The following is a 23,151-nucleotide window of genomic DNA, read 5'->3' on the forward strand; positions in this document are numbered from 1 at the left end:
GTAAATATGAAAACAATAGGAATATCGAATATTCCTTCTTGGTGTCTACTGATGTGTCTTTTATTCTGAAAATAAGTCTAATGTACCTCCATTTGCCCTTTTTACAGCTACTAATGACATAAAAATCAATAGTCACCGAATGCCTGTTTTACTTGAACCACGGTTCATATCTCATCCTAGGCTGCCCACAGTGATTCCTTTATTAAATGATTACAGATTTAATAGGCCTTCATTGAATTCCCCTTTCTCTAGTGTTTTTTTATTCCTATCATAACACTTAATTCTACAATATTTTAAAATAAGAACTCCTAATATTCCTAATGTATTTTGCATTATAGCATCACATAAACATTTACATGGAGTATTAACAGGAGCACATCTTTTTATTGAGTTGGGGCCATTAATTATCCTTTCACCCATTTTGGTTTATTTCATCTAATCTATTTCACCACAACTTAAAATAAGTAAGTGACAATAGATATGGCACAGTAGTGATTACAATTCTTTTCATCACTACCTATAACTCTTCCAAGGTTTTAACTGATTATTGACCTTTCACATCATTCACTTTTGTAAACTGAGAAGATCATACCATTTTAGATCTTGATTCATAATTAATTTTTCAGAATTTGCTCATTTTTTTAAAATCATATTTGTATTTTTCCCACTACTGTTAATTTATTTATATATTAATGGAATAACACACAGTCTGGAATTTATAATGTTTGACATTTGTCAGGGGTTTGATTTCCAAATAAACTGAAATAGAATATAACTTGTTTCTATTTCACATGCCAAAGTCATAATTATATAATTGAAACATGTTAAATTTCTAGACATACAAAAATCACAGATGGTTTCAATTTTGTATCCTGATTTGAAGGAAAGCTATTCGAATTCCAAATATTGTCAAAAACTTGATTTTCTCTTACATGTCTACATCTTAAAAGACTTTTGTCATATTTATTTTAACTTTACTCATTCAATTAAAAACTGAATGTCTGCTATGCTAGCTTCTGGAGATTCAGTGATTAAAGCAGAAATTTCTCACCCTCAGTGAGCTCCCTTTCTTGCAGAACAGCATGGATTGCTCTAGAACAGTAAGAGCAAGGAGCTGTGATGCAAACCTTTAGTAAACAGGGATGGGGGGAGGAAGGGATTAAGGGGAAAATCAAGAAGACTTCCTGGAAGAGAGAAACCCTGAATTGAGTCTGCAGAGAAGATAAAGTGTTTGTCATGAAGATATGTAGGGGGAAGGTGCTCCAGGATTGGAGATAGGATTTGCAAAGACACTGAGATGAGAGAGAACAGGTTTGGGGAAATCTGTGTTGTTCAGCTCACCTGGGACTCAAGGCTGCAAGTGAAAAAGTTCTGAGAGATAAGACTGAACACGTAGGCAGGGGTCAGATAATGCAGGGTCTGTCATGCTTTGGGACTTTGTTCTGAATGTTTTGGTGTGTTTAAAATAGTTTGAGTTAAGGAAGTGAAAGAGTGAGTGATGGGATTCAAACTGATTAGAAAGCCCCCTCTAGCAACTCTGTTGAGAAAGGATTCGAGTAGAATATGATTGGAGGAAGAGGGGTCAGTTATGGAGCGGAATAGAAAGTGGTCCGAAGGAGATGGATAAATGATGATGGGAGAGGGCAAGGGGGAAGATGAGTGTTTGATGGCTTACTATGGTGGTAGAACTGATTTAATGACCCAGTAAATGTGGAGACTGTAGAGAAGTCCAAGAAATTGTTTCCAGCATAGGAAGAGTTTGGTGGCACCATCCACTAAGATACAGGCAATGCACAGATTAGAGATGAGTAGAGAAGAGAAGACTTCTACTATAGATGAGTTAGATACACCCAAGTGGGTGGCTGGTAATAGACACCTGGAGTTCAGAGGAGAGATTGGAATCGGAGATCTTTAAATCTAATCTTTGTGACTCCTTAATAATGTGTAGAACTTCACTGAGAAAATAAATAAATTGGTTCTATCTTCCAAGACCTTCCTTCATCTATCCCGCTGTTCTTATGCCCCATCCACCCCGCAGAGGACTGGTATGAACAGTTGTATCCCCTCATCCTTACCCTGAAGGACTGCATGGGAGAAGTGGTGAATCGAGCCAAGCAGTCCCTGACGTTCGTGCTCCTTCAGGAGCTTGCCTACAGCCTTCCCCAATGTTTGATGCTGACGCTAAGAAGAGACGTCGTCTTCAGCCAAGCAGTAGGTGCCTCTTGATCTTGTGAGCCCAGCACAGTGATGGTTGTCAAATAGTATCCTTGGTGAAGATAGATGTCTTTTTTTTGACAGTTTTCTTTTTTTTTTAATCTTTTTATTTTATATTGGCATATAGTTGATAAACAATGTTGTGATAGTTTCAGGTGTACAGCAAAGTGATTCAGTTATACATACACATATATCTATTCTTTTGCAAATTCTTTTCCCATTGAGGTTGTTACATAATTTTGAGCAGAGTTTCCTGTGCTATACAGTAGGTCCTTTGGCAGTTTTCTTCTTAAAGGGATTCTTTTCTTAAAGTTTAGTACCCAGGTTTTCTTACTCATAATAAATACAAGCCGAATGGAAACACTGTCTGAGACCTGAAGTATTTATTTCAGCAAAGAGGTGGCCAAGTCTCTGATATGTCCATGCTGTTTCACAGGGCAGAGAGTCTGTGAAGGAAAGGGTCCCCCGCCCTGTCCTCATATTATGCCCAGGGCTCTCCACACCATGCACAGTGTGGATGGCAGCCAGGACTGGCAAAAGGGATCTATTTGCAACCCCTTATTTATACAGCTCCCTCATGAATCCCAGGACAGGAATTCATAATGATCTCTTTTTTGGTGTTTATAAAATAAGTTCACCAGGCCATAGTCTTGAATGGGAGGTTTGACAGGACCACCTCCTTTGCCTACACCCAACCCTAGCCCATGACACCAAGGTTGGCCTCCATCACAATGGCTGTGCTCCTTCTCCCCTCCTGCCTCCACCACCATGATTGAGTTTTATAGACAGACACGTGGAAGGAAAGAGACAGAAGCCTCTCCTTCTAAACCTTCCAGACAAACGGAATGTTTTACCCAAAATATCTCTTGTCCCCCCTATTTCATGCATGACCCAGTAGCAAACGGAGCTAAGTGTCAGGCATTATGCTCTGCCTTATACATATTTCTCCATTGTGTCCTTTCAACGACTCTGCAAAATGAGGACTATTATCTCTATTTTCCGTGTGCAAAAAAATAAGAACAGAAAGATTTGGAACTGTTAAATAACTTTTTATGGTTTTACTGCTTAGAAATGGGAGGGACAGGATTTGCAGATTCTGAATCCATGGTCTTTCCCATTTCACAATGCTGCCTTCCCCAAGCCATACTAGAGTAAATGCAGTCAACGCATTTCAAAATGGATATATAAATAGTTATAATTTTGTTACATATACTTGAAAATTTCTAATTATGTCTGCAATGTCTCAAAGACTTATATATTTTTAAATTAAAGTTTGCTGACCCCAGTAATTTCTTCAATGACTTTTTTTTTTTTTTTTTTTAGCTTGCTGGATTGGTCTGTGGTTTTATCATCAAATTGCACACAAGTTTGTATGACCCTGGCTTTCTTGAGCAACTTCACACGGTGGGATTGATAGTACAATATGAAGGGCTGCTAAGTACATATAGTAAGTATTGCTTTAGTCCATGTTAAAATAATATTCCTGTTCATAAAGATATGTGATCCATAGATCCTTCAGTTAAATATAAAAATGAGTAGTAAACCTTTCTTGCATCAAGCATTAGAGAAAGAATGTAATTTTTAGTTTTTTGTATTCATTTTCCTTGTCACTGTGCTTTTACTCTCATTATGTTTTGAAAATGGAATTATAGATTATTTCACAGTAGAGTCCTGAGCAGCCATCTGGCTTTTTAAATAAAGGCTTTTGCCAACCTAGTTTCAATGACTGGATTTTTAAAGTCCCAACTCTGTAATGTCTAGAGCTGCCCTGTTCAATACATAGGTTGGTGTGGCAATTGAGCACTTGAAATGTATCTAGTCCAAATCAATAAGTACTCAACGTGCACACCAGGTTTCAAAGACTAGTGAAAAAAGAGTTTTATATTAATAATTAATGAATAATTAATCATAGTATATTGATTTACAGCTGAAATGTTATTTTGGAACTATCAGGCTAAAGGAAAACATTATTAAAGTTAATTTCACCTTTTAAAATTTTACTCTTTAAAAAGATGATTACCAGGAAATTTAAAATTATATATGTGGTTCACGTTATATTTCTGTTGTGCAGGACTGATCTAGAATCTTATTTAATTACCTCCTTCTTAGGTTTTATTTGTCAGTGTATTAAGATATAAAACTAGCATGAGCTTGGGTCAGTGACCTTCAATTCAGCCATCTCTATTACTTCTAGAAATCAAATGTCAGTCCTGCCAAGGGAAAGAGATCTGCATGATACTTTGTGCCATAAAAGGATTAAAACTTCTCTCTAACCTTCCAGCAAAGGCATTCCTCTTTCCTTCCCTCAAAGGGCATGTGGACAGCTGGAGTCTATTTAAATGGTTCTTGTTTCACTGATGAAAACCTTCAGACTCAGGAAAACGTATTGAGAATGGATTCACTGTCTTCAGAAACTCATTCACTAAACTGTTAGAACAAATTCCAGCAGGGAGGTGGAGTACACAGTGACTTTCTTCAAATAGTATGTTTGTAACTAGGCTCCTTTGCCCTTGTTTAGGTGAGGAAATTGGAATGCTGGAGGACATGGCCGTTGGTATTTCAGATTTGAAGAAAGTCGCTTTTAAAATAACTGAAGCCACATCCAATGATGTCTTGCCAGTTATAACAGGAAGGCGGTAAGTGTTGTTCATTTCCTAAGACCAAGCTTTGTTAGATATTTTTAATTAACCCCTGACAAAAGAGCCAAGGAGAATTAAGGTTTGGTTTGGAAATGTTTCTTTTGTTCTCTTTTCCTTTTTGGTGAAAAATAAATGTAGGTGACATGACAGGGGAAGATCTTGAAAAACTCATAAAAGTCTCATGAATGTTCATAAATTGTACTAAAATGAGGTAAGTAGGGTAAGGCTCCCCCATGAAATATGAGAAATTCAAAATAGCAGGCATGAGAAGAACATTTTTCTCTTTATTACTATCTAATCTAAAGCTCTGGATGTTTTTACTTTTGCTGGAATCATTTGGTTAATATTGTCATAATTCTTGAGATGACTTGGTATTAAATTCTTGGTATTAAAAGCAGCAACATTTTAGAAAAGGTATATTCCTGTGTCAGGGGCACATACCACAATTTTTCTTAATTTTTTTTTTTTTTTGCGGTACGCGGGCCTCTCACTGTTGTGGCCTCTCCCGTTGCGGAGCACAGGCTCCGGACGTGCAGGCTCAGCGGCCATGGCTCACGGACCCAGCCGCTCCGCGGCATGTGGGATCTTCCCGGGCCAGGGCACAAACCCGTGTCCCCTGCATCGGCAGGTGGACTCTCAACCACTGCGCCACCAGGGAAGCCCTAAATAAATAGTTTTGAAGGTCAGTGTATAACGGGCAAAATATTAGAAATAATTAAGAAAAATGATGGCATGTAGAATAGACCTCTAATAGAAGAATTACATCCTATGGGCAAATTATTTTAATCAGAAGTCCTCCAAATTTTAAACCATTCTGGCATTAACACTTTTAAGCACTGCATGAGGATATTTGAAATTTGAAACAGTCTCAGATCACAGTGAAAAAACATGAAGAGAGATGGAGAAGAGACTTAAGTATAAAAGTTCACAATAAACTTGTTTTCTTATCTATAGTAAACATATAATTACTTAAAATTTTGTGTGAAGGATGCCCAGAAACATATGGTTGAATGAAAGGTAACTGTTTCTTATACGTAAAGAAAAAACACATCCTCGTAAAACTAAATATTTCATCTGTAGACTAATGCTTAATTTGCCATTCATTGGAAGAAAGAGGAATAAAATTGCTCATACACACACCTAGAAAATAGTACCACTTTGTATTACTGTGAAGATTATTATAAAAAGTGGAAAACTGATACTTTTATCACAATTTATAAGGGAAGCTTACCAGGCCATTTGATATAGACAGAGTACGGATGCTTTTTCTGAGGGAGTTCTTTAGGCTGTATCTAAATTCAAAAGCTATCATACAGTTGGGAGTGAGACTTCTGGAGTAGCAAAGTGAGCAGCTTGGAAAATCTTCTTTCCAGAAAGCAACATTACCATTGGATAGAATTTTCTAAAACAACCAGCTTATGACTAAGGACTTAATTTGCACACACACAAATTTAGAAGTAATTATTCGTGAAAAACTAGTGAATATTGGATAAGTCAGTTGGAGTGTGTGGTGTTTTTGCCAGGAGTTGCTCCCATCACCCCCAGCTCTGTCAGCATAGTTTCACTAGGGCAAAGCAGGCCATGAAAACCAACAGTCTCCTACCAGAGGGGGTTGACTTGATTTGCACCAGAGAAGAGAAAAAAGCATACTCCTGAAAACTTGTTAGAAACAGTGGTGTTTAGATAACAATTCCATTCACAATAGCATCAAAAGTAATAATTACATCAGACTAAGTTTAGCAAAGCTTTCTAACAGTTGTACACAGAACACATAAAATAATCTTAGAGACATTAATAAGATCCAGTAAATGGAAAGACAGTACATGTTCACAGATTAGAATGCTCAATATTGTTTAGATGGCAGTTCTCCACGAATTGATCTATAGATTCAATGCAATCACCATCTAAAGCTTGGCAGAAATTGGCAAGCTAAACCTAAAATTGATATGAAACTGCAAAGGATCCAGAATACCAAAAAACAATTCTATGAAAGAAGAACAAAGTTGGAGAATTTTACTTATTAATTTAAAAAGTTAATATAAAACTACAATAATCGAGACTGTATAGTACTGGCATAAGTATATATATATATATATATATATATATATATATATATATATATATATATCTACTTATATATAAGTAGAGATATATATATATACATACATATATATGTAGATCAATGGAACAAAATTTAAAGTCCAGATATAAACTATTATCTTTAAGTTTAATGGCTTTTCAACAAAGGTGCCAAAGCAATTCAATGGAGAATGGAGAGTCTCTTCAAAAAATGTTGCTTTGACAATAGATTATCTATATGAAGAAAGAATTTAGAACATCAATTTAGATCGTACACAAAAATTAACTCACAATGGATCATAGGTCTAAATATAAGAGCTAAAACTATGAAACTTCTAGGAGAAAATTTTTGTAAGTTAATTTAGGCAAAGAGCTCTTAGATATGACTCAAAAATCTAGATTCATAAAATAAATGATTTGATAAATAAGATTTAATAAAAATTATAAACTTTTAAGCATCAAAAATACCATTAAGTAATGAATAGACAAGCCACAGATTGGGAGAAAATATATGCAAATCATATATCTGATAAAAGACTTGTATTCAGAGTATAAAAAGAAATCTTACAACTCAATAATGAAAGAAAAAAATCTAATTTAAAAATGGGCAGAGAATTTGAATAAATATTTTGCCAAATAAGATATATGAATGGCTTATATGCACATGAAAACATACTCAAATAATTAGTCATTAGGAGACTACAAATTAAAACCAGAATTAGACACCACTTCACTCACAGTAGAATAATCATAATCAAAAAGTCAGACAGTAACAAGTGTTGGCAAGGATATGGAAAATGTGGAATCCTCCTTTATTACTTGTGGTGCTGCCACTTTGGAAACAGTTGGGCAGTTACTTAAAAAGTTAAACTTAAAATTGCTATATGACTACAAAGAGAAACCATAATTCAGAAAGACACATGCACCCCAATGTTCATAGCAGCACTATTTACAACAACCAAGACATGGAAGCAACCTAAATGCCCATTGATAAATGAATGAATAAGGAAGATGTGGTACATATATACAATGGAATATTAGCCATAAAAAAGAATGAAATAATGCTATTTGCAGTAACATGGATGGACGTAGAAATGATCATACTAAGTGAAGTAAGTCAGACAAAGACAAATATCACATGATATCACTTATATGTGGAATCAAAAAAAATGATACAGATGAACTTATTTTCAAAACAGAAATAGACTCACAGACATAGAAAACAAACTTATGATTACCAAATGGGAAAAGGGTGGGGGGTAAATTGGGAGTATGGAATTAACAGATACACACTACTATATAAAAAATAAATAACATTGACCTACTGTATAGCACAGGGAACTATTCAGTATCTTGTAATAACCTATAATGGAAAAAATCTGAAAAAGAATAATCACTTTGCTGTACACCTGAAACACAGCATTGTATATCAGCTATACTTCAATTAAAAAAAAAGTTATCATAAAGAATGTGTATAATGTTTTACCTTCAGAGAAATCTTTAAATGCAGGCTTGGCTCATTGAATCTTCTCATATTCCTGAAAATTTTGAAATAAACATCAGCCTTCTGTTAGCCAGGCTATTGTAAAGGACACAGAGCAATTTAGAAAAGAAAAATAAAGTGTCCATCTTCTGAGGGTAGTGCTAACATCCCTGCTTGCTGGGTTGATGGTATTTCCAGATTCTCTAGTTCAAAGCTGAGGTAAGAAACAAGTCTCACTGTCAAGTATCCAGAGTACATATCAGTATTATTATACTAGAGAAACTGAAAAGATTTTCACAGAGACTCTCTAATTGTCCTGTTCTTCGTTGCCCCATACACATACACCAGCACTCTATATAGTTCAGGAAACACATGGATTTTCCTAAATTCCAGGTGAAACTTGACATTTCTTTAATCAAGTCACACTGGATCAGAAGATATCAAGTTTCAGAATCTACAAGCAGCTATTCTTATTGACCCTATTTTGTGAATCCTAATTTAAATTTTCAACACTAAACATTAAGGGTAATTTTTAATGGAAATTTCCAAAGAAAAAATGCTCTGGTGATATGTTAATGTTGCAAAATGATCAGGAAAGCCAAAAGGTTACATCTTAAATAATGAAACCATTACATTTCCATCAGGTCATCACAAACAGAGGTTCATCAGTAATAACAATTAGGCCATGCTAAAAAATGTATAAATGATTTGGTTCATTAGTTTCACTATATTAAAAAATCCATCATTAAATTGCTTTTCTTATTCTTGAGACTGGGTTTTTAAATAATTAACTCAAGAAAACAAATATTGAAGCTCTTATGCACATGGCCCTTTTACACGAAGATGCACTAAATATTCTTCCTTTCCTAAAAAAAACCTCAGAGTAATGGAGATAAATGTAAATGACTCTTTATGCCAAGTAATTTAATAGTGAAGTGAATGAAATGATTATCAAATGAATTAGTAAAAGAAAATAAGCAGATGTAAGCCAAAAACCTAAATCACTGCTATATTCCAACTGTTTTATTGTTTCTTTCCTATGAATCTAAAGTAACATAAAATTGAATGAAATAAAGCAAGCTGCTTCTCTTTGCCCTCCTCTTTCTCCAGTGAACACTATGTGGTGGAGGTGAAGCTTCCAGGCAGAATGTTTGAGTCCCTGCCTCTACAGATTAAAGAAGGACAGTTGCTTCATGTGTATCCAGTACTTTTTAATGTTGGAATCAATGAACAGCAAACTCTTGCTGAGAGGTAAGCTTCAGATAAAAGGCCGGTACTTGATTTTTTTGTTTAATTGTTATGGATATGCTAAATAATTCCACGTGTTCCTGCACATAGAAATTAGATTCATGGGTAACATTTTCCTTTGTATCAGTACAAAGTTATTTGATATGGCAAGCAGAATTATTCATATTTAAGGATTCCTGGCCCACATCAAATTTAAATATGGCAAAATAACAAGGAAAATATTGGTGTCAATACCAAAATATTCACATGGATTAACTTTCTTCATATTTCCAAATACCTACATGTGTGTATCTAATTTTAGAATTTTTTGTGCTTATATGTATTTCAACATTGTAAACTCTGCTAATTGTGTCCAAATTTTCTGGACCTAATAAAACATGCTATTTTATCCTTTTGTTTTATTTACTAAAATAATTTTTTTATTTATTCAAAAAACTTTAATTTTTAATTTTTTTTATTTAAATAATTTTAAAAATTTATTTACTAAAATAATTGTTATTGGAGGATGACAACACGTCTTTTCATAATAATTTTCTCAGTTAAATGACAGATGATTGTATGTGATAGCACAAGCAACTGTCAAAAAAAAGCTTTGAGCAGACAAAGGAATTACTTTTGCATCTTACATGATTCCCATGTAGAGATTATCGAAAACGTGGATAAGAGTTAAGATTCACAGAACACATTTTTAAAAGATTCTCTAAAACTTCTCAGAGAAAGAAGTTAGTGTCTTGCTGTAAAGCCTAGCTGGAAAATTTCCCCCAAAGCAAAACTTTTGAAGAGTATTTTAAAATGCTCCCTTGTCAATAATTCACTCTCTAAATGTTTCCTTCCCCCATAGGTAGCTGGCATATTCTTTGCCATGACTTGATAAGTATGTTTTAATCCTTTATTAATGTTTTTTACTGAACTAAAACTACCACCACATTTATAGCCATCTTGAATTTCAATGATGGTGAAGGTGCCTGTTTTTAGCTACTATTTTCAACGATTTCTCCATCTCTCCCTTTCATCCAAAAGATTTACTGGACAACATAGATTTTCATAATTCTCACTTGCCAGTTACAAAATTCCATGCCAGTTTTGTATTGCATGTTTAATCTCAAACTGTGTGGAAGCTATTAGTCTCTTGTGTTATAGTATGCTTAAATCAGAATATAATTTTTTTTCACTGTATTGTACAAAAAGTTGATTCTTCAATAATTAAGTACTTTTGCAAATAATTATGTAAGATCAGATTATATTCCAGTCATCTTTATATGTTGTCTCACAGCAAGTTCACAGGTTGAGGAGAATGATATTTATGAACATAAATTATACAATTTGGGAGGTAAATGATATTTATGAACAATTGGGGGGCAAAACAGCACTCTAAATTAATTGTCTCTTCTTTTGTACTCTAGAGTACAGAGTGTTTGGAATTTAAATTACTAAGTTAAGGCCTGTGAGTGCAGTCTTGAGAGAGATGTGAGACTCTCCATTTACAGACTTTTCTGTAAAGGAATAGTTAGCATTGTATTTTCAAGCCTTCTAGATTAGATTAATTTACATGTCATTGTTACTATTTTAGATGTTAGTCACTTTATTTTTTTTAATTGCCCCTTCCCTTCTCTCTCATGTGTCTTGCCTATAAAAATGTATTTTTTCGGGCTTCCCTGGTGGCGCAGTGGTTGAGAGTCCGCCTGCGATGCAGGGGACATGGGTTCATGCCCCAGTCCGGGAATATCCCACATGCTGCGGAGCACCTGGGCCCGTGAGCCATGGCTGCTGAACCTGCGTGTCCAGAGCCTGTGCTCCACAATGGGAGAGGCCACAACAGTGAGAGGCCTGTGTACCGCAAAATAAATAAATAAATAAATAAATAAATAAAAGTATTTTTTCATACCTGGATGCTGTTTAAGATACATAGGATTTGAAAAGGAGACACAACTGCAAAATAGAGAGAAACACAAAGGGAAGCAGGAAGGCTGGCCCTCTGATATCAACCAACTACTACTTTGAGCAAATCACTTTGTTCTATGAGCTTTATTTTTCTAATTCTGAATTTTGAGCTTTTTTCCATCAACATTCACATGTTAGGTATGCTATGTAATCCAGGTATAATATGTTACTATATATGTACCCATAGCCAAAACTTATGTAATGTGTATCCATTTTTAAATAAGTAAGTACTAATTAGTCTGCTTGGGCTACCATAACAAACTACCACAGGTTGTGCAGCTTAAACAACAGAAATTTATTTCTCACAGTTTTAGAGGCTGAGAAGTCCCAGATTCTGGCCAATTTGGTTTCTGGTGAGAATTGTCTTCAGCTTTCTTGCTGTGTGCTCACATGACCTCTTTTTTGTGTGTGTAGAGAGAGAGAACCAGCTCTTTGATGTCTCTTTTCACAAGGACACTAATCCTACTGGTTCAGGGCCCCACCCTCATAATCTTAATGACTTCTTCAGAGCTTCCATCTTCAAACACGGCCACACCGGGGGTTAGAGCTTCAACATATGATCTTTGGGGGGACACAAACATTTAGTCTGTAACACTAGTATTACTCCAGCAAGGATAACATTTTTTAAATACCAGGTGTTTATAATGTCTGAAAAAGGTAGAAGAGTGTATTTCAGAGTTCAGACTAACTCTCCTGTAGATTTTCCTGGGTTCGTATTCCTGTCCTCCAAGTTTAACTCAGTAAAGTTATTGAACATTGAGTCTGCACCACGCATTACTCTGCCAAGCTGTGGGACACAGGGAACAGGCAGTGTAACAAGAAGAAATGACATGATCCCCATTCTGAAAGGACCTACCATCCAGTAAGGAAGACAGTTCAACAAATGATACACTACAGTTTGACTCATACAATAAACAAAGATGTAGAAGGGACAGGATTCATGGAGGAAAGAAAGTGATTCACAGATGGGAGAACATTTCATCTGGAAGGTTTCATAGTATACATGCACCTTCCACAGGGCTTTGAAGGACAAATCAGAATTAATCAAGCTGATAAGGAAGGTAAGGCTTCCTAGTCAGAGGAGGAATAGCATGTGAAAAGTCCCAAAGGCATCAAAATCCTGCTAGTAAAGTAGAAGAGTGTAATTCCATTCCCACAAACAAAGGGTTTCAGAGGCCTTTGTGGAGACATTAGATGCTAAACTAAAGAGACTGGACTTTGTTCTTACACAGAGAGGAGATGCAGTTAAGTTTAGTGAGTGGATATGATGAAACGGGTGGTAGACTAACTTCTCCAACATTTCATTCATTGCCCATGCAGCATCTGGCACATGGCTGATGTTAAATAAATATTTGTTGAATGAATGAATGATCTGACCATGATGTAAGGGATAGATTGGAAAGGAAGGAGCCTGGAGGCATAGCGCTTCTCATATTTGGGAGGCTTTATATCCAGTCGAGACTGAATATTACTAAATACCTAAAATGACAGTGGTAAAGAAAAAGAAGGAAAGGATACCAGAGTTGTGAATATATCAGTGAATAGTAGATGGAGTGCGGAAAACCAAGAAAATCCAAAAGGGTGCCTAGATTTTGAACCTGAATTAGTGGCAGAATATTAGAAACATGCTTATTTCTAAACAAAAGGAGGAGGTGGTTTCAGCTTTTGGTTAGGTTGCATTTGAAGTGGTGTGGGTTAATTCACTTTGAAATTTTCAGTTGACATCTAGAAATACAGATTTGAATGGAGATATTTGGATGAGATTACATATTGCAAGCCATTTGGATGAAGATATATATTGGAAGCCATTTGCATGGCATCCTTTTATAGAGAGACAAGAGGATTTTAAGTTTAAACCCGAGAAGGGCTTAAGGAAAACACAAGGTCAGTGATATACAGGTAGAAAGTTTTGCCTGAAGAAGGTGGCACAAGAGCACTAGTACAGAGGCTGGCATCCTTCATGGTGTGGGCAGAAAGAAAGGGCCACAGAAGTGAACCAGTCCCTGGGAGATTGGAGTACTCTACATGTGCCTATAGCAGTTGACAGTGTGTTTAAGACTGTATGCAGCCCAATGTTCAGTCCTGGTCTTCTGGACCTCTCCTCAAGCTGTCATTGGTGAAGAGGAATATCGGAGGGATAAAAAGAGAGAAGGAAGAGTTTTTAGGTCTTTAGAGATATAGCCCTGCAGAGGTAGGGAGACTAACATTAACTGAGTATCGATTATGCAGAGGCACGGGGTTGGTGTTTTAGATTTCATATTTCATTCAGGTTCACATTGGATGACTGTGGGAATATTTTGATGTGTCAATAGGGATTGGTGGAGTCAGGGCCTGTAGAGACTAGAATATAGTTGAAATCATTTTTGCGCAATGTTGCTAAGAACACAGAGACTCCTTCCTTACAAAACTATTGCCACCTATTTAAAAAAGAAAGATTAAAAAAAGTAACTTTCGGGTGCTATTTTATAACCCATAAGTGTTCTCTTTTTTCTATGTTTAGGTTTGGAGATGTCTCTTTGCAAGAAAGTATTAATCAGGAAAATTTTGAACTTCTAAAAGAATATTACACGGTATTTATGGAAAAGATGCCTCCTGATTGTAAGTATGCAAGTTACAAAGAAAAGCAAAAATAATAATTTCTTGATTATAATTCTTCGGGAGAGGTCAGACATAGAGGTCAATGGAAGAATAAAGCACGGTGTGGGAATGTGAGAGTGATTTTGAGATTGTCTGTGCCAAGCAGACTGATTGCCAAGGTGGCCTGGCCGACACCTGCCTCGCTGCCCTGATTGCACTCAAGTATGTCCTGCTGCTCATGCTAGGACATTAATTTCAGTGCCATGAGAAAATGCCAAAAGTCAAAAATAAGGAACTTATAATTAGAAATCTCAATTGAGTCCAACAGAAATTTTGTAGAATTCTTAACCATGTAAAAGACTTTAATAAAGATTTAGTTTTCTGATTTATAAGCTACATCAGATATATCTCTCACATATATATGTATGTGTGTATATATATTTATATATTTTATATTTATGCATATATATATATGTCAGATAGAATATAAATTTTACAGGTGACAAAAAGTGATAGAAATTAAGGAACAAATTATTGAATATACTTATTGCAATATTTATGTGAAAATGTTGGGGCATAAGCCTATAGAACTGTGTTTTACATTTTGTTTTTGTTTTGTTTTGTGCCATTGTTCAGTTCTGCCGTCCTTTTTCCCACAAAATTAAGCACATATTTGAGCAGTGGAAAATTAGAGAATAAAGAATGTATTTGGAGCTCATCCATAAGTACTATAAAAAAATAAGTTGAGATACTTAGATATTCACAATAAGAAACTAGGTTTTAATAAAGCAGGAAATACCTTAATATTTGTTACCAAAAGCTGTAATAAAACTCTACCTGTCATCTGTTCACTAGCAATTTGTTCACTGATCTGTATTCTGATACTTAGTTTGAAATATCTTAGGTAGCAGAGTACTTAGGTCTTTTATTACACAGTTATCTTGCTTAAAAATATTACAGTGGCATAAGCACACGTCCGTGTGTTTTTATAGTTAGAAAATTTTACTGCCGCTTTTATATTTTATTTCAAATAAAATACTTTTAAAGACAAAATGAAATTAAGTACAGAGAGATTCTTTGGCAGCCAGCATACTTATGAATTTTAAGTTTGTTAATTACTCGGAAGGTTAATACTATAAACAAAACTACTTTGCATTAGTAATTATGGGAAAAGTTTATTATAACGTGGACTTTGGTGGATCATTTTTTTTCATTATTTTTTAAACATCTTTATTGGAGTATAATTGCTTTACAGTGGTGTGTTAGTTTCTGCTTTATAACAAAGTGAATCAGCTATACATATACATATATCTCTATATCTCCTCCCTCTTGCATCTCCCTCCCACCCTCACTATCCAACCCCTCTATGTGGTCACAAAACACGGAGCTGCTCTCCCTGTGCTTTGTGGCTGCTTCCAACTAGCTATCTACTTTACATTTAGCAGTGTATATATGTCCATGCCACTCTCTCACATCGTCCCAGCTTACCCTTCCCCCTCCCTGTGTCCTCAAGTCCATTCTCTACATCTGTATCTTTATTCCTGTCCTGCCCCTAGGTTCTTCATGACCAGTTTTTTTTTTTTTAGATTCCATATATATGTGTTAGCATACAGTATTTGTTTTTCTCTTTCTGACTTACTTCACTCTGTATGACAGATTCTAGGTCCATCCACCTCACTGCAAATAACTCAATTTCATGTCTTTATATGGCTGAGTAATATTCCATTGTGTATATGTGCCATATCTTCTGTATCCATTCATCTGTTGATGGACACTTAGGTTGCTTTCCTGTCCTGGCTATTGTAAATAGAGGTGCAATGAACATTGGGGTACATGACTCTTTTTGAAATATGGTTTTCTAAGGGTATATGCCCAGTAAGGGAATGCTGGGTCATATGGTAGTTCTATTTTTGGTTTTTTAAGGAACCTCCATACTGTTCTCCATACTGGCTGTATCAATTTACATTCCCACCAGCAGTGCAAGAGGGTTCCCTTTTCTCCACACCCTCACCAATATTTATTGTTTGTAGGTATTTAATCATGGCCATTCTGACTGGTTGTGAGGTGTACCTCATTGTAGTTTTGATTTGCATTTCTCTAATGATTCGTGATGTTGAGCATCCTTCCATGTGTTTGTTGGTAATGTGTATATCTTCTTTGGAGAAGTGTCTTTTTAAGTCTGCCCATTTTTGGGTTGTTTGTTTTTTGATATTGAGCTGCATGAGCTGTTTGTAAATTTTGGAGATTAATCATTTGTCAGTTGCTTCATTTGCAAATATTTTCTCCCATTCTGAGGGTCATCTTTTTGTCTTGTTTATGGTTTCCTTTTCTGTGCAAAGGGTTTTAAGTTTCATTAGGTCCCATTTGTTTATTTTTATTTTCATTTCTCTAGTAGGTGGGTCAAAAAGGATCTTGGTGTGATTTATGTCAGAGTATTCTGCCTATGTTTTCCTCTAAGAATTTGATAGTGTCTGGCCTTACATTTAGTTGTTTAATCCACTTTGACTTTATTGTTGGGGATGGGGTTAGGGAGTGTTCTAATTTCATTCTTTTACATGTAGCTGTCCAGTTTTCCCAGGACCACTTATTGAAGAGGCTGTCTTTTCTCCATTGTATATTCTTGCCTCCTTTATCAAAAATAAGGTGACCATATGTGTGTGGGTTTATCTCTGGGCTTTCTATCCTGTTTCATTGATCTGTATTTCTGTTTTTGTGCCTGTACCATACTGTCTTGATTACTGTAGCTTTGTAGTATAATCTGAAGTCAGGGAGCCTGATTCCTCCAGCTCCTTTTTACTTTCTCAAGATTGCTTTGGCTATTCTGGGTCTTTTCTGTTTCCATGCAAATTGTGAAATTTTTTGTTCTAGTTCTGTGAAAAATGCCAGTGGTAGTTTGATAGGGATTGCATTGAATCTGTAGATTGCTTTGGGTAGTATAGTCATTTTCACAATGTTGATTCTTCCCACCCAAGAACATGGTATATCTCTCCATCTTTTTGTATCATTTTTGATTTCTTTCATCAGTGTCTTATAGTTTTCTGCATACAGGTGTTTTGTCTCCTTAGGTAGGTTTATTCCTAGGTATTTATTCTTTTTGTTGCAATGGTAAATGGGAGTGTTTCCTTAATTTCTCTTTCGGATTCTTCAAAATTAGTGTATAGGAATGAAAGAGATTTCTGTGCATTAATTTTGTATCCTACTATTTTACCAAGTTCATTGATTAGTTCTAGTAGTTTTCTGGTAGCATCTTTTGGATTCTCTATGTATAGTATCATGTCATCTGCAAACAGTGACAGTTTTACTTCTTCTTTTCTGCTTTGGATTCCTGTTATTTCTTTTTCTTCTCTGATTGCTGTGGATAAAACTTCCAAAACTATGTTGAATAATAGTGGTAAGAGTGGGCAACCTTGATCTTGACCTTAGTTCCTGATCTTAGTGGAAATGCTTTCAGTTTTTCACCATTGAGAATGATGTTCGCTGTGGGTTTGTCATATACGGCCTTTATTATGTTGAGGTAGGTTCCCTCTATGCCTACCTTCTGGACAGTTTTTATCATAAATGGGTGTTGAATTTTGTCGAAAGCTTTTTCTGTATCTATTGTGATTATCATACTGTTTTTATCCTTCAATTTGTTAATATGGTGTATCACATTGATTGATTTGCGTGTGGTGAAGAATCCTTGCATTCCTGGGATAAACCCCACTTGATCATGGTGTATGACCCTTTTAATGTGCTATTGGGTTCTGTTTGCTAGTATTTTGTTGAGGATTTTTGCATCTATGTTCATCAATGATATTAGCCTGTAGGTTTCTTTTTTTGTGACATCTTTGTCTGGTTTTGGTATCAGGGTCATGGTGGCCTCGTAGAATGAGTTTGGGAGTGTTCCTCCCTCTGCTATTTTTTGGAACAGTTTAAGAAGGATAGGTGTTAGCTCTTCTCTAAATGTTTGATAGAATTCGCCTGTGAAGCCATCTGGTCCTGGGCTTTTGTTTGTTGGAAGATTTTTAATCACAGTCTCAATTTGAGTGCTTGTGATTGGTGTGTTCATATTTTCTATTTCTTCCTGGTTCAGTCTCGGAAAGTTGTGTTTTTCTAAGAATTTGTCCATTTCTTCCAGGTTGTCCATTTCATTGGCATATAGCTGCTTGTAGTAGTCTCTCATGATCCTTTGTATCTCTGCAGTGTCAGTTGTTACTTCTCCTTTTTCATTTCTAATTCTGTTGATTTGAGTCTTCTCCCTTTCTTTCTTGATGAGTCTGGCTAATGGTTTATCAATTTTGCTTATCTTCTCAAAGAACCAGCTTTTAGTTTTATTGATCTTTGCTATCGTGTCCTTCATTTCTTTTTCATTTATTCCTGATCTGATTTTTATGATTTCTTTCCTTCAGCTCAACTTTGGGGTTTTTTGTTCTTTTTTCTGTAATTGCTTTAGGTGTAAGGTTAGGTTGTTTATTTGAGATGTTTCTTGTTTCTTGAGGTAGGATTGTATTGCTATAAACTTCCCTCTTAGAACTGCTTTTGCTGCATCCCATTGGTTTTGGGCCGTCGTGTTTTCATTGTCATTTGTTTCTAGTTATTTTTTTATTTCCTCTTTGATTTCTTCAGTGATCTCTTGGTTATTAAGTATTGTTTAGCCTCCATGTATTTTTTTATTTTTTACAAATTTTTTCTTGTAATTGATATCTAGTCTCATAACGTTTTGGTTGGGAAAGATACTTGATATGATTTCAATTTGCTTAAATTTATCAAGGCTTGATTTGTGACCCAAGATATGATCTATCCTGGAGAATGTTCTATGAGTACTTGAGAAGAAAGTGTATTCTGTTGTTTTTGGATGGATTGTCCTATAAATATCAATTAAGTCCATCTTGTTTAACATGTCATTTACAGCTTGTGTTTCCTTTTTTATTTTCACTTTGGATGATCTGTCCATTGGTGAAATTGGGGTGTTAAGGTCCCCTACTATGATTGTGTTACTGTCAATTTCCCCTTTTATGGCTGTTAGCATTTCCCTTATGTATTGAGGTGCTCCTATGTTGGGTGCATAAATATTTACAACTGTTATATCTTCTTCGTGGATTGATCCCTTGATCATTATGTAGTGTCCTTCTTTGTTTCTTGTAATAGTCTTTAGTTTTAGGTCAATTTTTTCTGATATGAGAATTGCTACTCCAGCTTTCTTTTGATTTCCATTTGTATGGAATATCTTTTTCCATCCCCTCACTTTCAGTATGTATGTGTGCCTAGGTCTGAAGTGGGTCTCTTGTAGACAGTATATATATATGGGTTTTATTTTTGTATCCATTCAGCCAGTCTATGTCTTTTGTTTGGAGTATTTAATCCATTTACATTTAGGGTAATTATCGATATGTATGTTCCTATTACTATTTTTTTAATTGTTTTGGGATTGTTATTGTAGGTCTTTTCCTTCTTTTGTGTTTCTTGCCTAGAGAAGTTTCTTTAGCATTTGTTGTAAAGCTGGTTTCGTGGTGCTGATTTCTCTTAACTTTTGCTTGTCTGTAAAGATTTTAATTTCTCCATTGAATCTGAATGAGATCCTTGCTGGGCAGAATAATCTTGGTTGTACAGTTTTCCCTTTCATCACTTTAAATATGTCCTGCCACTCCCTTCTGGCTTGCAGAGTTTCTGCTGAAAGATCAGCTGTTAACTTTATGGGGATTCCCTTGTATGTTAGTTGTTATTTTTCCCTTGCTGCTTTTAATATTTTTTTCTTTGTATTTAATTTTTGATAGTTTGATTAATATGTGTCTTGGCATGTTTCTCCTTGGATTTATCCTGTATGGGACTCCCTGCGCTTCCTGGACTTGGTTATTTCCTTCCCCATATTAAGGAAGTTTTCAACTATAATCTCTTCAAATATTTTCTCAGTCCCTTTCTTTTTCTCTTTTTCTTCTGGGACCCCTATAATTCAAATGTTGGTGCATTTAATGTTGTCCCAGAGGGCTCTGAGGCTGTCCTCAATTCTTTTCATTCTTTTTTCTTTATTCTGCTCTGCAGTAGTTTTATCCACTATTTTATCTTCCAGGTCACTTATCCGTTTTTCTGCCTCAGTTATTCTGCTATTGATTCCTTCTAGAGAATTTTTAATTTCATTTATTGTGTTGTTCATCATTGTTTGTTTGCTGTTCAGTTCTTCTAGGTCCTTGTCAAACGATTCTTGTATTTTCTCCATTCTATTTCCAAGATTTTGGATCATCTTTACTATCATTATTCTGAATTCTTTTTCAGGTAGACTGCATATTTCCTCTTCATTTGTTTGGTCTGGTGGGTTTTTACTTTGCTCCTACATCTGCTCTGTTTCTCTTTCTTCTCATTTTCCTTAACTTTCTGTGTTTGGGGTCTCCTTTTCACAGGCTGAAGTTTCAGTTGCTTTTGGTGTCTGCCCCCAGTGGCTAAGGTTGGTTCAGTGTCTTGTGTAGGCTTCCTGGTGGAGGGTACTGGTGCTTGTATTCTGGTGGATGAGGCTGATTCTTTTCTTTCTGGTGGGCAGGACCACATCTGGTCGTGTTTTGTTTTGTTTTGTTTTGTTTTTTTGCGGTACGCGGGCCTCTCACTGTTGTGGCCTCTCCCGTTGCGGAGCACAGGCTCCGGATGCGCAGGCTCAGTGGCCATGGCTCACAGGCCCAGCTGCTCCACGGCATGTGGGATCTTCCCAGACCGGGACACGAACCCATATCCCCTGCATCGGCAGGCGGACTCTCAACCACTGCGCCACCAGGGAAGCCCTGGTCGTGTGTTTTGAGGTGTCTGTGACCTTATTATGATTTCAGGCAGCCTCTCTGCTAATGGGTGGGGTTGTGTTCCTGTCTTGTTAGTTGTTTGGCATAGGGTTTCCAGCACTGTAGCTTGCTGGTCGTTGAGTGAAGCTGGGTCTTGGCATTGAGATGGAGATCTCTGGGAGAGCTTTCACCGTTTTATATTACATGGAGTCAGGAGGTCTCTGGTGCACCAACGTCCTGAACTCGGCTCTCCCACCTCAGAGGCACAGGCCTTACACCCGGCCAGAGCACCAAGAACCTGTAGAAAACAGGAATTTTTTTCTTTAATCTTTCTATTGGTCTTCCTTTTAGAAAACAGGCAGTTCAATGTCATTATGTGAAGGCCTCACTCTGGCTTCACTTAATAAGTTTCAAAGAGTACAGGTAATTTGAATCTGGTTCTTGTGTTCATCTTCTTTTCTTCCCCCAGGCTTCCCACCATCCTTCTTTTCCTGGGAATTCCCTGGTGGTTCAGTGGTTAGGACTCCGAGCTTTCACTACCAAGGGCACAGCTTCGATCCCTGGTCAGGGAACTATGATCCCACAAGCCACGGCAAGAAAAAATAAAATAAAATAACACCTGTTCCTGAAGACAAAGTGTCACTCCATGCTTCTGGGAAAGGCTCTCCCAGTGACTTGTTGGTGGATAATTTTCTTACAGTTACTTGTAATTTGGAAATAATTCCCATAATTTTTATAAACAACTTGATTTCTCTTTATATGGGTCCTTTCAAAGTGAGGTCCCTGGACCAGCAGCATCCGTGTCACCTGGAAATCTGTTAGCAATGCACATTCTCAAGGCCCTCTGCAGGTGTATTGAACTTGCCCTGTAATCTGTTTTAGTAAGCCTTCCAGGTGATTTCTGACCCATACTAATGTTTGAGAACCAATGCTGTGTCATCCTTACTTAAAACATACATTATATTAAAAAGTAGTTTGTTGGCAAAGTCTATGAAGGATTTCAATACTACATATAAACAATTATACACCTAAAAAGAAGTATGTATAAGTAATTGTTGAAGTATTTCTGATATATGAAATACAAAGTAATCCCTACATTCAAGTCATTGAAACTCTTCATGGGAGTGTAAGTTTTAAAAATTGGAAGAACATGAGACCTCATATAAATTATTGCTAATTAAATATAGCTGTTTTAGAAATATATAAATATATCTCATGCTTGAAAACAGGATGTACTTTTGCATCAAATCAATTTTATATCATTAGTTGAAATGAGTTCTCTTAACAGACTGAATTCTTCCTGATATTTTGTTTCCCATTATGCCAACATATTTTTGAGACAACACTATCATAGATTTGGCACAGAATGAAGGTATGATGTGACTGTGGTTATTTTCCATAACAAAAGTCCAAACCGTATCTATGAAATTATACCAACATATGTAGGGTTTTTCCTCATGCAGAAATATTGTAACCTAAAGCATCACTGGGTTGCACTCCATTCAAGGAGGTACCTAAAAGCTTTATTAAGAGTAGGAATAAGGGTTAGGCTATTTGTTAAGGAGGGAAAAACTACTATGTGGGATCATACTTATAATCCATATAATCTACAAATTTTTCTTTCACAGTGAAATCAAGGGATAATTTGTAGCAGTGTTAAAAGGCTAAGTTAACCCTCTAAATATATTACTTTCACTTATTCATCCATTTTGGATGTCCTGTCCATTAATTTACTCACCCTGGTTTTTTTTATGATTTATGATCTAGTCAAATTCTACATGTTTTAAATAAAAAATTTTCCTTTCTTCCCAAAAGATTTTTTTTAAACTTAGGGATGTCCCCTACTTTTGCAATGCCAGGATTTAATGAGTAAATCATTTTAGCCTATATATTCACTCCCAATCAAATAGTTATCATCTTTCTGTTTATTCTTCTTATACATAGATTTTATGGTCTAAAACATTTATTCTTCCCCATATATTCTCTAATTCTGTTAAATATGTAGTAGAGTCAATTGATAGTCTCAATTCAGCAGTCTACACACATGGACTCCTTTTATCTAATACCTCTGTCGGCTTTACTGGGCACTCACCCCTTAGGAGTTAGTAATGGAGAGGGCAGTAAACTTAAAGTTGCTAAACAACAGTACCTCATTTCCTTTCAGTGTGTTCAACATAGTCTGTTGATTTGTAGACAAATGTATTTGAAAATCTCAAGTTCATTTGGAAGA

General features: G+C 35.9%; 1 protein-coding gene across 5 annotated transcripts in view; it reads left to right on the plus strand.

Moving 5' to 3' along the window:
* The window catches only part of INPP4B (inositol polyphosphate-4-phosphatase type II B), an 880,599-nt gene that overhangs the window by 792,983 nt on the left and 64,465 nt on the right, over positions 1–23,151 (plus strand). For all 5 annotated transcript variants that reach the window (XM_082610957.1, XM_082610958.1, XM_082610956.1 and 2 more), the window contains 5 exons: positions 2,039–2,211; positions 3,538–3,661; positions 4,733–4,850; positions 9,526–9,666; positions 14,105–14,202. In XM_082610957.1, the coding sequence (XP_082467083.1) occupies positions 2,039–2,211; positions 3,538–3,661; positions 4,733–4,850; positions 9,526–9,666; positions 14,105–14,202 (654 nt within the window). The remainder of the gene's footprint in view (positions 1–2,038; positions 2,212–3,537; positions 3,662–4,732; positions 4,851–9,525; positions 9,667–14,104; positions 14,203–23,151) is intronic.

This window comes from Mesoplodon mirus (genome assembly GCF_964341445.2).
Source record: "Mesoplodon mirus genome assembly, chromosome: 2".
NCBI lineage: Eukaryota > Metazoa > Chordata > Mammalia > Artiodactyla > Ziphiidae > Mesoplodon > Mesoplodon mirus.